The sequence below is a fragment of the Marmota monax genome, unplaced genomic scaffold (assembly GCF_021218885.2).
Source record: "Marmota monax isolate L192 unplaced genomic scaffold, Marmota_monax_Labrador192_F-V1.1 WCK01_AAM20220418_F8-fsc00027, whole genome shotgun sequence".
Lineage (NCBI taxonomy): Eukaryota > Metazoa > Chordata > Mammalia > Rodentia > Sciuridae > Marmota > Marmota monax.
The window spans coordinates 4,316,920-4,334,463 of NW_026694617.1; the positions used below are offsets into that span (position 1 = coordinate 4,316,920).

General features: G+C 38.4%; 1 protein-coding gene across 3 annotated transcripts in view; it reads left to right on the forward strand.

The window, feature by feature from the left end:
• Positions 1-388: 388 nt before the first annotated feature.
• The window catches only part of Mdfic (MyoD family inhibitor domain containing), an 85,805-nt gene continuing 68,649 nt past the window's right edge, over positions 389-17,544 (forward strand). The window contains exons 1-3 of one of the 3 annotated variants that reach the window (XM_046422465.2): positions 389-775; positions 864-926; positions 1,043-1,238. In XM_046422465.2, the coding sequence (XP_046278421.1) occupies positions 1,145-1,238 (94 nt within the window). In that variant the 5' untranslated portion in view covers positions 389-775; positions 864-926; positions 1,043-1,144. The remainder of the gene's footprint in view (positions 776-863; positions 927-1,042; positions 1,239-17,544) is intronic. The other 2 variants (XM_046422464.2, XM_046422463.2) reach the window with 2 other exon arrangements.

Below are 17,544 nucleotides of genomic sequence, written 5' to 3' on the forward strand. Positions count from 1 at the left end.
GCTGAGGTTAAACGCTCAGCTGAAGCCAAGCTTTCAAATTCACGTGTTCCCTGTCCCACCAGGAAAGTTAGATATGTGGGTTCCCCCCACCCTGCCGTTTTCCCTAGTCCATCTTAAAGGTTTCAACTTCCCCTGAGGGCACTCCTTTAGATTGTGGTCTGGGGTCAGGATTGGAACAAAGAGTTGGGTGACATTCCTGGTAGGGTAGAGGGGACGACTGGTCAGGCAGAAAACTGCTCATTTCCTCCTTTTTTCCCAGCCCGGGTGGGCGCAGCGCTGGAGTGAGGAGCACGCGCCAGCCCTGTCCGGCTTTGGCCTCCTGACCCAGACAGCTCCCAGCGCGAGGGAGCGCGCGGCAGAGCCCAGGGCCCGCTGCCAAGAGTTCGAGTCCTCCCCGATCCGGATGTGATGAAAAGGAGCAACAGAGGGAGAAGTGTTTGAGAGAAGTGTAGGAGTGGTGGAAGGCGGGAAAGAGAGACAGAGGGGGGCAAAAGTCCTCGTCGGAGAGGAGCTGGCCAGAGTGAGCTGGCTGGAAAGAGGGGGCGGAGTGCGCGGAGTCAGAGCCGCCGCCGCCGCTGCCGCAGTTGCCGCCACTGCGACGTCTGGGCTGAACCCTAGGGAGGCGGGAGGGACGCGCAGGGGCGGCCGCCGCCGTCGTCAGGCCACCAGGGCGAGATGCGGCCGCTGCCAGAGCCTCGCTAACTTTCCGGGGCGGAAGAGGAGGCGGAGGAAGGGGCTTTGAGCGACTGGGGGGATGCAGAGGTAGGTGGCCGAGGTAGGTGGTGGCACCCGGCCGGGACCGGGGGAGGGGGGGTCTGACCTCCTCCTTCAGCTTCTCCTCAGCCCGATCTCTCTTCCTACAGCCCCCTCCCAACACCCCCGGGCTCGGCCGCTGTCAACTGTACTCTGAGCAGTTTTCCTCGCAGGTTTCATATCAAAACTTCCCCGGGGAGGAGTTTGAGGGAGGGAAGCGGAGGGGGAGGGAATGTCCCGCAGGCGGAGTGTGCTCTTCTCTAAAAACATTTTTTTTTTTTTCCGTCAGAAGCAGTCGGTTCCCTGCACTCGACACCTAGCAGGCCTTCCTCCGTGCGCCCCGCGGGGCGGCGAGCTAGGCGGCGGCGCGGCGGGCTCGGTGCAGCGGCCCATGTCCAGCGCGGGCGAAGCCCTGGCTCCCGGGCCCGCGGGGCCGCAGCGCGCGGCCGAGGCGGGCGGCGGCCGGCTGGGCTCCCCCGCCCAGGGTGAGTGCGCGCTCGCAACTTGTGAGCTTCTTTTTCATTGTTGCGTTTTAAAGTTGGGTCCCCGGTGTACTGATGGGGAGGGTGGTTTGGTGCTCTGAGGACCCATTCCCATCTTGTAGTTGTGAACTTTTGCACAGTTCGCGTTACTCAAGCGAGTTCGCCCAGGATTCTTGCCTTAGATCAACAACCGGATAGGAGGGCGGGATGGGCTGGTCCCTCCACTCCCCCTTCCTTTGGTTGCGGAGAAACAGGATGACAGGATTGCTTCTTCCTTAAGCATGTGCATTTCTGGGCCTAAGACTCAGAGGTATGGGCTGGGAAGCATTTCTCTAGGTGTCCTCAGTCCTGGTGCCCTCAGATTCAGGATGGCCTCCAGCTCCCCAACGAACATGTGTGCGCTCTCCTTTTCATCTGTTCCTTGTGGGTACTCTGCAGTCCGGTTGATAATCCAGGTTTCTGTGACCAATTACTTTGGAATGACTCCTGCGTATGTTTTCAATAATTATTTTGCTTTGAAATAAACAAGTATTTTAAAAGAAACGTTTTCCAAGAATGAATTAGATCCTTTGTGTTCTTCCAAAGAGAAAATACTACTGTTTCTTGGGAACTTCCATAACAAGCTTTTAACAAAGTTAGACAACATCTTTCTTCTCTTGGAGGTAATATCCTTAATGTTTTCATTGGGTCTTACATTTTTTCATACATTTTTCTTTAAGGACCATTTTAATGTAAAGGATTCTGAGACTGATAAACACGAAATAATTTTCCAGGACTCTAAAGTATACCAAACAGTCTTGACTTTAAGCATATCTGATAGCTACCCCCTACCCCCATAATAATGTAATGAGTTTCTTGGTTTTTTGCTTTTTCTTTTTTTAAACTACCAAAAGATGGAAAAGAAGTTAATGTTCAAGCCACACTAGATAAAAGCAGGAAACATCCATGGTTAAATTAAAATGTTCTGGCATCCAGGGCTGTTAAATTGAATTACATTTATCATTTGCTTTGAAAGAGTGACTCATTTTTTTCTAAACAGAAAAAATAAAAATGATTAGCTGCAGAAAAGCAGAGAACTCGAATGATAAACATATGTTTTCCCAGAAGCAACCCATGTTCTACACATTGTATTGTCAACACAATCATTTTCCTGTCATTAGGCATGCCCTGAGTAGTCATATCTACTCATTGATGGGCTGTTTATGCTCCCACTTGAGCTGTTAATCACTATTGTTAAACAATGCTTATGTCAAAAATCAACATCAAACACCCAAGGAAAACAATTTGATTTGGAAATAGTTAATATGTGTGATATTCAACTTTATTAGTATGCATTTTTAAAATCAGCTGGAAGAATCTGCAATAGTACTTAATGCACCTGTGTTATGCAAAGCTGCCTGGTGTCATGTGATCTGACTTTAAGAAGCAGGGCATCTAAAAGGGCCTGAAGTAGAACCTTTGCTGTATGTAACACACAGGCTCTCAGACTGGAAACTAGTAATGTATATATCAGAAAATTACCTTAGCTTCAAGAGGAACATTGTCATACACTGCTTTTTTTTTTTCTTTTAATTCATTTAATTCTGAAAACTTTAAAGAATAGAGATCTATTTAATTATAGATGTAAGGTTGATTTTTTTTTTTAAAGAAAATCTTCAGTATCTACTAAACTATTGTATTTTGAACAGGTAGGTTTTTGTAACGTGTATTTAAAAAACTTTATTTTGGAGTGAGTAGGTAAGTGAGAAAAATGTTTTAAGAAAGTTAACAGAAAATGACATTTAATGAAGAAGGAAGTGAACTAAATCTTCCCATGAAAAATTAAGCAAATTTGCAAGTATGAACTTAAACATAGATGTTTTTTACATATCTAGTATTTTTGCAAAGAGATATCCATACTGTATCCCAAGGCATAAGACCTTAAAATTGGAAGTAATTTAGAGATCCACAAGTCTGTACTCCCCAACAAATAAAGCATTCCATTCTATATCCTTTCAGGTGGTGCTGAGAATCCTACAGTATAGTTCTTTCTACTTTTTAGATTTAGGAATTAGAAAAGGTGTCCTTATTGAGAGCACAGTTCTACTTCTTAAAATATTCTGCATTTTTGTTGTGATTCTGAGGGATTTACTATTACTTTAAAAACATTAGAGAGCATGGAAATCTCTCCTGTGTATTTCAAAGATTGTTATAGAGCAAGGACATGAGCTCACATGCTCCAGGCTGTAAGAAGGAACCAGGACAGGTGTCAGACAATAGGAAACAATGGGATTTCAGAGAACTGGAGAGCTCATGGGCCAGGCGGCCACACTCTTTAGCTTTAACCAATCATTGCCATGTGAGTTAATAACTTCTGATATTTCAGGAGATACTGGAAGTTGGATTTTTATGTGTTATTTCTCCATTTCTAAAACTTGCAAGTTTTAGAAATTACTAAGTCTAATTTTTGTGCAGTTCAAACAAAACTACACCTGCAGGGTATGTGACCTGTCAGGAGTGATTTGTTACCTATATTACTGAAATTAGAAAGTAAACAGGTAAACAGGACATATAAAATGATTTCCCTATTTGTGACTATGTTTTCTTTTGGTTTGTTTGTTTTATTTTGTTTTGTACCAGGGGTTGAACCCAGACATGCATAATCACTGAACCACATACCCAGCCCTTTTATATTTTGAGACAAGTTCTCACTGAGTTGCTTAGGGCTTCTCTAAGAATCTGAGGCTGGTTTTGAACTTGTGATCCTCATGTCTCAGCCTGCAGAGCTGCTGGGATTATAGGTGTTTGCCTTATGACTAACTTTTAAAATATTGGGCTGTCTTCTTATGTGAAGATTCAGTACAAATTCCTTGAGAGGTGAAGAACAATTTGGACCACATTGGATTCTGAGACAGAATGAGTCTTACATATGGTTCCTCCAATTGTCATTTTTGTTTTCTTTTTTAAGAAGCACTTTAAACGTCATTGTGTTATCAAACAACATTGAAAATCTAAGTGTTTGAGCTTTGGTGCAGTAGTTACTAGAATTTGTATAATTGAAAGAGACTTGTAATTAATTGCTTCATTCATGCATTTGTGACTTGTAAACTAGAGGGATCTTGAGAAAGAATTTAGTAGAAGGTGTTCATTTTTTAGGTGAAGGAAAGGGCATCCAAAGTATTTAAGTGACTTGACCAAGGTCCCATACACAGAAGTAAGAGATTAGGTAGACGCACACACTGTAAAATATATGTCATTGTGATGAATGTGGTTGAAATAGAGAATCAATACAACTTTTTCATCTGGGGTAGATGCATCAGAGTTAATAGGCTTTGGATATTGTGAATCACTTGAGCCTGTTTCTGTCCCCACCCCCACCACATTGCATTTGCCAAGATGTAGACTGTTGGACTCTTGAGTGCTGGAATATACTTTAATGTGATAATGTGTGATTTAATGCACTCTTCTCTCTTGGGAGAGTCCTCTGAGACTATTAGGCGGACTTTTCATAGCAGGATGCAAAATGCCAGTGAAGTTAATTAAAAATAATCTAAAATAGAAGCTAGGGAGAGAATCTTCAAGTTGAAATTACATAAGAAGAGCTTTGACTTAGAAGCTTAGCTGAGTTGTCAGGAGTTTATAGTGGCTAATCAGATTTCCTTTTTGGGAAGCCTGTTTATTTCAATTTATATAAAGTATGCTTATGCACATCAGTATTCTTATACTTTTGTCATATTGTTTTATCCTTTTAAGGATGACATTTCCCAAAACGTGTTATCTTTGGACAGTTTCTATCCCTGGTCCTCAGCTGGGGATGATTTTGCCCTCCAGGAGACATTTGCCTCTCTCTGGAGACACCTCCTGTGGTCCTGATGCAGTGGAGTGTGTGTTCCTATTAAGAAGGGACCAGTAATGCTGCTCAGCATCCTCAGTGCACAGGTTAGGACAACCCCACACCCAAGAATGATCCGGCTCCAAATGTCATCAGTGAGCAGTGTTCAGCTGGAGAAATCCTAACCCTAACCCTCTCTCCCTCTCTTTCTCTGTTTACTGACATCTGTTACTTTACACTGGCCTTACAAAATCAGATTCTCAGGGTGTGGGACCAAAGAATCTGCATTCAAACAAGCTCCAGGAGTTCTCTAATTCTAGCTGAGAATTGTTAATTTGGAGGCACTTGTAAAAAGACATGTTGTATTGAGGGATTTTATGAACAGGATAATCTCCTTTTTATGTTAATTTTTGGAGGGGAAAGTCTTCAAAAAGCTCTAAAATAATTTCCTTTCAGCTTCCAAAATTTAAATCATATCACTCCAAGTAAACACTCTGCTGATTCTCTTCAAATTTTTATCACATATACCAGTTCATACACAAAGTACTTCAGAGAATTCATCCTGTAAAAACTGATTTGTTTTCAAAACAATATGTACTAAAATAAAATATATTTTGAACATGGTAAGAGAAGTACAAAGTAAAAGTTAAAAAGTATGAGATAGTAAGTAAATGGGATTTTAATACTTTCTTTCACGACTTCAGTAGATATTCTTGTCCCGCTATCCTACACTTTGGAGATCCCAGCATGTAATGGTCCTGAATATCCACATGAGTTGTGTTCATTTGCAATTTAGACTTTTGGAACCTGGATTATGTTTTTTCATAGAAACAGTGATAAATTATATTTAGCTCCATAATAAATCTCAAAAGATTGTTGGAATTATATTTTATTAAATTTTTATGTCTATAATGGTAAATCCCAGAGAAATTAGTATTGCAACTCTGACAGCCACGTATAAATAACCAAGAACAAAATTAAAGTGAATAGAAGCTGGTTTAAAACACTTTCTGAATATGAATGATTATGAAAGGATGGGCTTAATTAGAAAAATAGAAGGTGACTTGTCTGGATTTGGAAGAGGATTCAGGAGCATTTTCAAGCACCTTACAACTTTTTTGTTTGTAAAGGAACTAATGTTCATTTTATAATTTTAGTTCTAGAAGTGCAAGGCTTATCAGAATGGCAAATTCATTTTCTATTCCTGAAGAAAAAGAATCACATGAAGAAGAGAAGAATGTAACTTGGGAAAAACTAATAAGAGGAAGGAGGGAGGTGGGAAGGGAGATAGGAAGGAAGGGATTAAATTTAAGAGAACATTTGGAGAGGTTGAGCTGTTTGAAGTGATGACTGTGCAGAAATGTTCTAAGGGATAACATGGTGAGACCTGAGCTTGTGGCTGGCGTGTGTAGAAACAGGTACTATAATAGAGGCACAAAGAAAGTGTGAGGATAGAACTTTGGAGAGAGAAAGCACCATTAGAGGGGGATTTGGAAAAGCCTCAAGAAGAAGTTTTAATTCTAACTAGGCTGGTTGTAGGCCTCAGTGTTGTGGAGATGGATGGTAGAAAGCAAGACATGGAATGTTGGGTACTGCACCAAGAACATTTTATGGTCCATATGGAGGAACAGAGAATGAGTGCAAAGATAGGGGAAAGTCAGTTTCAGGAAACTTGGTTCTCCTGCTGAGGAAATGGTATTTTTTATGTATAAAGGAACATTTTTCTTGTCGGCAGTGGTGAGCCATTGAAGGTTCTTGAGAAGGGGGAAGTATCAGACCTGATACGTGTTTTTAGGAAAATAAATCTGGTGACACTTGGAGAAAGGGGCAAGGGTAGAAATGGCAATCTTCGAGGAGTCCATTTCAGTGGGCTGCCAAAAAAGTAGTGGACCTAGGGCAGCCTCTGTCAAAGAGGAACAGAGGAAATAGATTTAGGAACAACAACAGAAGCAGAATAGAGCTCTAGCTAGTGTCAAATGCCTTCTTGGACATCAATTTTAACTTGATCATCTTTGAATCTCCTGAGATTCACATTGTTCACATTTTGATGAACTGAATTCATATGATTGGGTAAAATATTTAATATGGGAGATGGGGGAAAGCTAGAAACTTAAGGTAATACATAGGTTTGCTTTGTAGCCTGAGTAGAAACATCAGGAGCTGTTGAGTCCTTTTTTTTTAATTTTAATTTTTTGGTTTTGGGGATTGAATCCAGGGGTACTCAACCACTGAACCACATCTCCAACCCTTTTTTGTATTTTATTTAGAGACAGGGTCTTGCTGAGTTGCTTAGGGCCTCACTAAGTTGCTGAGGCTGGCTTTGAACTTTCAGTCCTTTTCCCTCAGCCTCCCAAGCTTCTGGGATTATAGGTATGCACCACTGCACCCCACTTGAGTCTTTTGACTAGGCTGATTCCAGGGAACTTGTCCTTAATCATGAGGGCCAATAGGCAGCTGGAAATGAGAATTTGTAACTAGGACAGTGGTGAGGGTTAGACTCTGAGGCCAAGAATTTACCATCACGTTGCTGATGAGTGGGCACAGGAGCGAGGGAAAGGACTGAAGACTGAAGTTTAGGAATGGCTGTGCTCTAGGGAGGAATAGTGAAAATAACAACAACAACAACCAAACTACAAAAAGAGTTCCTAATGATTCCTCACAGAAGTGTTGGACATTTGGTGGTTATGGAATATAATAAAAGTTGTCGTTAAAGAGAAACAGATGTAAGGAAGGCCTCTGTTGAGTGGATGGAGTGAACACTCTCCCTCCACATGAATGGGAAGAAAGCCAAGGGATCTAGAAGTAGGCCAAAGGTGACAGGGAGAGGGATGGAAGGATGTTACTGTGGGTTTTTGTAACTGAAAGAGTAAAATTCTTGAAGGAATTCTTTACCAGTTTTTGGAAAGAGAGCAATGTATCCTTTTGAGATGGTGCTGGGAGAGAGTGATTGGTGATAATCCAGAAGAAATCTGATCTAAAAAAGAGAAGGAGACTACTGAAGGCCTCTATGTTCTCAGTGAAGTAGATGGTAACATTTGCTGAAAGCAAGGGAGGTTAGGATGAATGGAGAGATTGGAGATATGTGGAGAAGATTTGGAAGAGTGAAGAATTCAAGAGGGAGTCACTTGGGGGCAAACAGAGCTGCTTAGTAACACTTGGGGCTTACCTAAGAATGAATGGCATGAATTCCAGTGGATATGGGTTATCATGGTTGATTGCCTTTCTCAGAAACAGCACATGGGAGCTTGGGAACAGAAGCAGAGAGAATGGATTTTGAAATTAGCACAGGGTTGGATGTTGGTAGTGTGGAAACAATGTGAGGACAAGGGACAGATATCATGCATGTGTGGGAAGACTTTGTTTGTACTAACTGACCTTGTTTTCCAGGCAGGGTAGAGGAGCCAGAGAGCCCAGGGATGCAAATGGCAAGCTAAAATTTATGGTCAGGGAAGATTATGCTTGTTTGCTTAGTTTGGTCAGTCTATGGACAAAAATTTAATATATATGATCCAGTGACCTTTACAGGGCTGCTAGGGAAGGCATGGAATTTTTGGGTGTGTAAGGGCTTTTCCTGTTTCTTTGAACCCTATTTCCTGGTTCTTGTTGAGGTGATTTCATGGAAAGAAAGCCGAATAACAGAATGCAGTTATTTTACTAGTATTATATTTTTATAGTCATAAAAGATTGGGGGAAAATAAGGAAACATAAATTGACCCAATCTAATGTTATGCCATTTGCAAATGGAAGATTACTTAGAACAATAACAAACAACAGAGGAAGATTCAATCAAATTGTTTTTCTGAGATAATGTAAGTATTCCCCTGTGATAAAGGCAGAAGATAAATCAACTGATTTCTGTTTCTACTTCTAAAAGACTTTATTCAGTTTTTATTAAGAGCACACTGATTCTGGACTGTCTAGATTCTAGATTTTGGAGAGTGTAACGTTGGTGATTCATTGGAGCAAATCGAAGATGGTGTAGCCTTTTTCTCTCAGTGTTGTATATGAGTCAGTGTTTCAGATGTCTCTCTCTCTTCTCCCTCTCTGTCTTGCAGGTAACACTTTCCTGAAGTTACTTAAACTCTTAATAACTTCTTTTCTCATTAGCATTCATGTCCTGAATGAGGAAAGCTTTTGAACCTTAAGTCTTTGAAACTGAGTTATGCGTTCCATTGTGTAGGCTCATTCTGATCACTTTGGGTTCCCTGAGTAGGAACTATGAAAGAGTGTAACATGAATTCAGTTTTGTTTGTGGTTTCTACTCCCAGTCTACTTCTGTTTTCAGATTCACACCCACATGATCTGAAGTAAGATGATTCATATACATGTGCCTTTCTGTCTGTTTTTTTAAAGGAGTCCAAGGAATAAAGTCTGAAATTGATGTTTATGGTAACATAAACGTTTTCCAGTTAAGACATTTGAAAGGGAAAACCCTGTCTACAAATATATTTTGTGTTTACTATGTACATCTACTATGTCCAGGGTCCTGTGAAGATTATGAATGTACAATACATTGTTGTGCACTGAAGGAATTTCTAAACTAGTTGAGAGAGGATGAAATATGAATGTCTAGCAAATTAAATTGCAATCCCTTATTTAAATATCAATTCAAGATTACAACAAGAACATATGACAAATTAGTTGATGACCAGTTGCCAACAAACTGCTGATATCATTCTGGAGCTAATACACTTAGAGGTTGGGAGAGAATTGCTCAGGGTGTGAAGGAGTTAGTTTTTGCTGGGCTTGGAGCATCTAGTGAACTCAGCTGAAAAATACTCAGACTGTAGTTTTTTTTTTTTTTAATTGTGCAGAGTTGAGCACTAAAAATAATGCAACATGTGGTTGATACGTGACAGGCACTCAAGGCTAAGTGGCAGAGTATGAAGGAACCAGCCCCCTCTCTTTCCTATCTTTTCTCAAATGCACACTCCTGCTCTTTTTTCATGATGGATGCCCTTCTGATCTCTGGGGTCTCTATGAACATAGACCTACTTTGTTCTTATTTCTTTCATCACCCAAGGAACATGCAGGATTTTGGAAGGGCTTTACTGTTTGTCTTTGAAATAGAAGGTGAAATTATCAAGCACAGGAGTTTACAATATAAAATATGTACTATGTGAGAATAACCATCAATGTGCAAATGAGTGTAATTCTTGATCTAAGGAGCAATATATTCAGTCTTTCTGATGTGAAAGTAATTCTGATTGGAGAGGAAAGAAATCGAGACATTGGCAGGGACATGGGGATAAAAGTACAGATTTGGGAGAAATTTGGAAGGTGTATGTAGCAGGATCTAGTACTTGATTAATGTTGCAACAGGAATTAAGGGGGAAATATAGTTAATGCTGATTCTGTAACTATCATGGACTGAGATGCAAGCCATAGTCGGAGGACCAGGCAGGGAGAAAAGCATAGTGACAAACTGTGGGGAGTGTTGAATTTCAGTGGCTAAAGATGGTACCTCCACATAGGATATATCTATCCAGGATAGTGGGTCTACATGTTCTCATGCTGGAGGAACTGAAATGTGGAGTTACTGAGATTGCAAAGACGGTATCACGAAAAGATAGCTTTCTAGTGGGCTTAAAGGAGAATCCAGAGAATGCTAGCAGAGTCAAAGCCAGGGAGGACAAGGTCGAGAAGATGTAAGGCCTGGCTTCTGAATTAAATGAGAAGCTTCTAGATTGGGCATATATGAGAATTAAGAAGGGACTTAAAACCAAATCCATATCTATCATTCTCAAGTCTAAGAAATCAATTTTAATACAATACTAGTTTACTCATTATTATCTTATTTATGCCTTTACCTCTTGGAAACCATCCTCTCCGACCTCTGTTATTTCTTTTCTTCAAGTTTAATCTCCATAGCTTTGAAATTCCTTTACGGATTAAAGCAGCCCCTTTGATTTGCTTTTGATTTTCACTGGCCATCATTCTTGTAATAAAACCAAATAAGGATGGTTTCTGCGCCTAACCAGAAAGCCAGAGAGAGAAAGTGTTCCTGATCAGATAACTCTTTGAGAGTTAACAGAAATGCTTTTTAAACAGCAGCACTTATAAGAATGACTCCATGAAAGACTAAAGATGGGTGTTTCCTCATGTTTAAAAGGGGAAGATGTAGAATGAGGCACATAGACTGCTAATTAAGGGAGCTGTAGAGACTTGGTGTCTGGAATTCAGCCACCAGTTATACAAACTCTATTGTGATAGCTTTCTAGATAAGATGAGGAAGATTCTCCTGCCTTTAAGAGTGAATTAAATGTAAAACATCTGAAAAACCATCCAATTGAGGTTGTTTAACACAAGGAAGGTAGAAGAACACAGCGCTGTCACATGAAGTGAGGGTGAGCCCTCGCTTTTTTGATTTGTTTACTTTGTTTGGTTTTTCCAAAGGCAAAATATGATGAATCAGTGAAAATGACAGGGAAGTGGATTTTAGCCAAATGTGAGGAAGGTCTCTGAATAATTAAAGTGGAGTAAGCTATTTCTTCTGAGGCTATTTCCCTACCCCTAACGTGAGTCTGCTGTTCTTTGGGCTGCTGGGTGCTAAATTCATGTCATCGGGTTATTCTAGGGACCACAGAGAGCATAACTCCAAATTCCAGAAGCCTATGAATGTTTGGCTCTAGCATGAGCATACTTATTGGCTGAGTAAACATAATTGAACCTGGATTTAAGGAGGTAGGAGTTTCTGTGTCTGTGGGTCAGTCATCCTGAAAATATATTCTTAGCATAAGGAACTTAGTTTCAACTTAAAAAGTACTGGCGATTAAGATGACTGAGATAATGTGTTCTGGTCCCCTGAATCATGTTATCTAACTTCCCTTTTTCTTTCTTTCTTTCTTCTTTTTTAAGTGGAAGTTGCAGAATTTCTACTCCTCCCTTCACTTATATAGAGCCCTGATTTATTCTGATATATTTTTTACAATTGTAACATTTTGTACCTATTCTTGTACATTTATATTATATTGTATGTTCTGTTTATTTTGTAATTGTTTTATACTTTCCTTATGTATATGCCTTCCTCTTCCTCAAATCCATAAACTGATAAAGTCAATGTCTCCTCCCCTCCACATTCTTTTGAATCACACCCTAAGCTTCTAAATTGATAAGAAGCCCTTTGAAGGAATACATTTTAAGTCTTGCTCAGAACTCTAACCACTTTTCAAAATACTGGTAGCAATGAATTCATTAAATTAAGTTGATTGAAGCATTTAACCATTCAACAAACATTTATAATATATCTGTAATTGCATAATAACTTTTTTGTGTTTACAAGATTATGGAATGTTCTGGCCACGCTCAATCATTTGTTAAAAATGCTTTAGGCATTGAGATTTTGAGATTTTAATCCATTTTAGAACATTAGACAAAATAGGTTAGTTTTGCTTTGTTCCTTAAAGGTCATGGGACTCAAGGTTTTTTTTTTTTTTTTTTTTTGGATCAGTAAAGAAGTAAAATTCCAAAGCCTAAGGGCCTTCCTGAAAACTGCCTTATCTTTGGTTTTTTAAAGGTTACATTTGGGGAGCATTTTAGAATTTCCACATTTTTGTGCCTCTGGGAAAATCCAAACTCAGTTTTTTACTTTTCTGAGAGATTGTAGTCTCAGATTACTTGAGATTCCATAAACTAGAATGCACATAGATTGTAATAATGCTGGTGTTTGGATGGAAGAGTAAAAATAAAATTGTTCAAAGCAAATTTGTTTATAGAGAAAGGAAGTATAGAGTTTTGAACAGTAGCAATATATGTATTTTGCAGATTATAAATGATCTGTCATAGATTATTATCAAATATTTAATTGAAGAGTATGAGACCTAACAAGCAGAAATCCCCAAATTTATGCAGAAAGAGAGTTTCTTATATTCCTTTCTGTAAAATAGATTTATACTGATTAAGTTTTATGAGGCTTTGTAATGATTTCTGCCAACTATCCTCATTTATATACTCTTTTACTAAGTAAGCAAATAAAATATGGATAACAAGTAGAAAATGTATTTGATGATTGGTTTGTGAGCTTATACACACCTTTGCCTAGTTCAGTAGAATATTTGAGGTGGCTTATGAGAGTACATTTAAAGAAAAGATTAAAACAGAATAATGGAAAATGTGGGTATCCTAGGAGATCTAAGCTTGGGAAAAAAATCAGAAGGTAGAGATATAGATTCAATTTTGTTTATAAATTTGAGTTAAAAAGAAAGTAATATTTTTATATCTAGACTTACATTGTCTACCAGGAAAATAAAATAGCACACATTTTCAGAGAAAACAGAACATTTTTTGTGCAGTCTGCAAAGAGATCATTTGCAATGGTTTTTCATATAGGGATTACTAAATGTATACTTCCCTCAACAGCCTCCCTGTGATTTGTTTTTAGCAGGTTTTTAAAATATGCTGTATGTCATAATATTTAATGTAATAATAGTAGCCACTGTGAATGAGACCTTGCTCATTCTGCTTTCTAGGGTTAGGGTCATTTCTACGTCGACCTTACGAGGTAAATACTGTTGTAATTCCCATTTTAAAGTGAAAGATTAACTTGCCCAGAATTCATATCCTTAGTGGTGGCCCAAGCTCCTTGATTTCAGACCCTGTGCAGAGAAGGACTTAGGGGTAGCATTTCTGCCTCAGAGACTCTAATGAGAATTTATTTTATTCATCTGGAAGAATTCACATATTTGAGCTTTTAAATTGCAATATTGTCCCTATTTCTTGGAAAACTATGGCATGTTCAGAACTTACCTGTTTTAAAGTTCAATCAAACACTTACATGTAATAACTTTGACAAGTGCATTTTATCCTGAAGCAACATTCCTAGGTTCTTCCATTACTTTTATTTGTTAAAAGCGTTCAGCTATTGAGATAATGTATTTGCTTTACTATAAATTGATAAAAAAAAATCCGTCTTCAATAGTTGAGCAGTTGTCGTATAGAAAAGGTTAAATTTACCATTTGTGCCTACAAAAGACAGAACTAGTACCAGTTATAGATTAGCCAAAGGCAGATTTATGTGCAAAATAAAGAATAACTTACTCATGCACTGAACGGACCAAGAATAGAATGTGTTCCTTTGTGAGGTGCCATTCCTTAAAATGTTGGAGAAGGTCTGAGTGTTGTATTCAGGTTTTCTCTGCTGGGTGGGATACGAAATTAACTGAGCTACGGATCCTTTCCATCTCTGTATTTTATCATCTTATTTCCAACCAGATGTCTGACTGGGACTTACTCTGTTTTCTCATCAATAAAATTGAGCTAATGCTTTTATCCTCATTATATCATTAATGGTTCTGAAGATCAAATAAATCTATATATTCAAGTCCTTGGAAAACTTCTAAGACAGTACTGTAATTGTAAAAATTATTTCTTTTCTTTCAATGAAAGAATTTATGTGACAACTACATACCAACTGTGTGGCTCTTCTGTGGTATACACACACACACATATGTATGTTATATTACATAAATTATTTTGTATTATACATATTACAAACTATATATATTTATATTACATAAATTATTATCCAGTTTATTTAAAGCTCTTAAAGATTTTTCTTTCTTGTTAATCACCATTCAATTACTTGATTCCCCTATTGTTTAAGTGATACTACCAAAGTTTTAAATTTGGATAATGCCAGCTAGGTAAAATATTATAGAACTTTAAATTAAGTGAAAATTCTGTTTACTTGAATCTTTTCATTCTTCCTCAGCAAGAGTAATCAAGATTGGAGAGGACTGATACCATTCCTATTCTTCTTTAGAAAAATAGCAAAAAGTAGCTATTGATTTTGTAAGATAGAGAGTCATTTCTGACTAGGATATATTGTATTTAAATTGATCATTTAGAATCTTTATATTTTTCTTTTGACTTTTTTTTTTTTTTTGCCTAATTCATGCTTGTCACTTTCTTTGAGAATTAACTCAAATCCAATGCCTTACAAAGGCTTTGCTATGATTTGCTCTCCTCCATTCTAAACACACTTCAGTGTGTATAGGAGATTTGGGCTCTATTGTTTAGCCTTGTGCAGAGTCTGACTTATAGAATTTGAGGGTCAGAAAGGCCTCTGCAACCATGCTGCTCAACCTTCATTTCCCGATGAAGAGGATGAAGGCAGCGAGGCCCAGTCAGTGTCTGCACAGCTGGTCAGTCTTTGAGCCAGAATTATGACCCTGGGAAGTTTCCATTAGCTTTTGTTTTGTAGCTGCTTGATTATTTCATGTATGAGTGTTTGGTCTCCCAAGCTGGAAGATGAGCTGTCAGGACCCAGCTTTTTTCCTCATCCAAACATCTTTCCCCATTTCTGTTTCCAGACTAGGCACACTGGAATGTCCACTTGTGAGGCTTTTGGAGGCAGGTTCCAGTGCTGCATGACAACCTTTGCTCAGTACCATTTTTAAAGTGTCTTCAATTTTTATCTTAATATGTAAAACATATTTCTTTTCATCCCATCTATTAGCAGAACTGATTAGTATTATAAATAATTCAGGTTTTGTATTCTCATGGTTGTCCTGACATGGAGACAGAACTAAATAGCTCTATATTAATTAGATGATTAGATAAAATTTCATTTTCTGATTACTTGGAATCCTGTGACAAGGTGATGAGTAGCAAGATATGTATCTGAGTATTTAGTATGCTCTTCTAAGTTTTTTTTTTTTCCCCTAAATAGTTGTATAGTGTAAGAGAAGAGCTTGCTTAGAACAGTGTCCTTCAAACCTGGCCATATGCCATGACAACATTACTCTTCCAGCAGCCTACCACCTGAACTGGGACCTGGGAGATTGGGGGAGATTGGGGCCTGTGAATCTGCGTATGCTTAAAGAGTGCTACAGGTGGTTCTGGCTCAGAGCCAAAGTAAAGAACCCTTGGTTAGAAGAAGAGCATTGTTGAGATGATGAAGGTTGCTTTTAAAGAGAAAATTGCTATATTGGGTTGGAGTACCTGTCAGATGCATACAGAAAAAGCTACAAATGGTACAAAAGGTACATGGCTGAAATCGCCTAACTGCCCACAGAGTAGTTGAATTGCAACTACAGATCTCTAGAATGGAATTGATTCGACTAAGACTGTGCCCTCTGTTTCTCGATTCAGAAACGACACAGCAAACCTATGTTGTTACAAGAAATCTGTTGTTAGAAACTGACATTCTATCATCATAATGACTAATGGCTTACCCACCCAGTTAAAAATTATACTAAAGTTGGTTCTGTGTTTGAATATCATGGTTCATCTTATACCTGTTCACCAATTAAATCCTATTCTCTAGTGCATTTCTTCAATGGGTTATGTAAATACCCACCACATAGGGGCTGCCATATAGGTATTACATGAAAATGAAAAAAATATTTAAAAAATATTGATAAATGATATGCATGCATGAGAAACTCATAGAACAGTCAAGTGCTTACAATGGTTCAGTTTATGCAAATAGAGAATTGGTAAAGGTTAATTTAAGCATTTTACTGGGAACGTTTTCTGAGCTTTGCTTTGGGCTGGGTGCTGTGGATCACAGCAAAAAACAGAGACTAATTTTTGTGCCAAGACATTTAGTTTTCAAAGGAGGCAATGTTGGATAGACAGATCATTATGATGTAATAGTAGTTGCATATAATTTATTATTCTTGAATATCATGAGAAAGAGAATGATAGCTTTTCTTTTCCTTTTTGAAGCGTGTCCTTTCCTCGAAAGGACACTGGGGATCATCTAATTCTAGAATTACTCAGATAAGGAAACTTAAAAAAAAAAAGTGTGATAAACCATCCTTAAGAAATATTTAGAATGGGAAGAACTTTGTTTCCCCTGTAGTAGGAGGTTTCATAATTGTAAATTCATGTGTATATGGACCACATGGCATTTTCATTTATTCAGTGGCAAGTCGAGAGGGTCTGTGTTCAGCACTCGAATATTGGACAAGATTCAAATATGAGTCAAGTGTGTCTAGAGGCTCTATTCATACCTATTTTCTTTTACTCAGCAATGCTTCATAATGCCTTGGTTTCATGAATTAATTTTAATGGAATTAAACTTGAACAGCTCAAAATTATATAATTAATTTCATTCAGCTTCAATTAAAGTTACTAATTGAATCAAGCCTACTAGCATGACACCTGGCGGCAGTCGGCTACATGACAGTAGCAGGGAGCATATGAGACTCTGCTGACGAGCTAGTTCATGTGTGCTACTGAGTTTGTGTAAAAATCTCTTTTATTGATAATCTCAGAGAGGCCTTGGGTTGACTGTAGCAGTGGAAGATTTCTGGTGTTGTTTAAAAGAGTAAAGATTTTAATTGAAACTAACACATCTCATGAAGATTACATTTTCCCTATGATAATACTAAGTAAATGTTACGTAAATCTAGAACATATTGGTTTAGTATGCTTTTAATTTATATTTTACTGCTCTTTGAATATGGTTTCACTTTCTAAAAATACTTAGTATTGAAGACCCTATTTTTTTTTTTTTTTACAGAGATCTCAGACTCTGGATTTAGTCCTAAG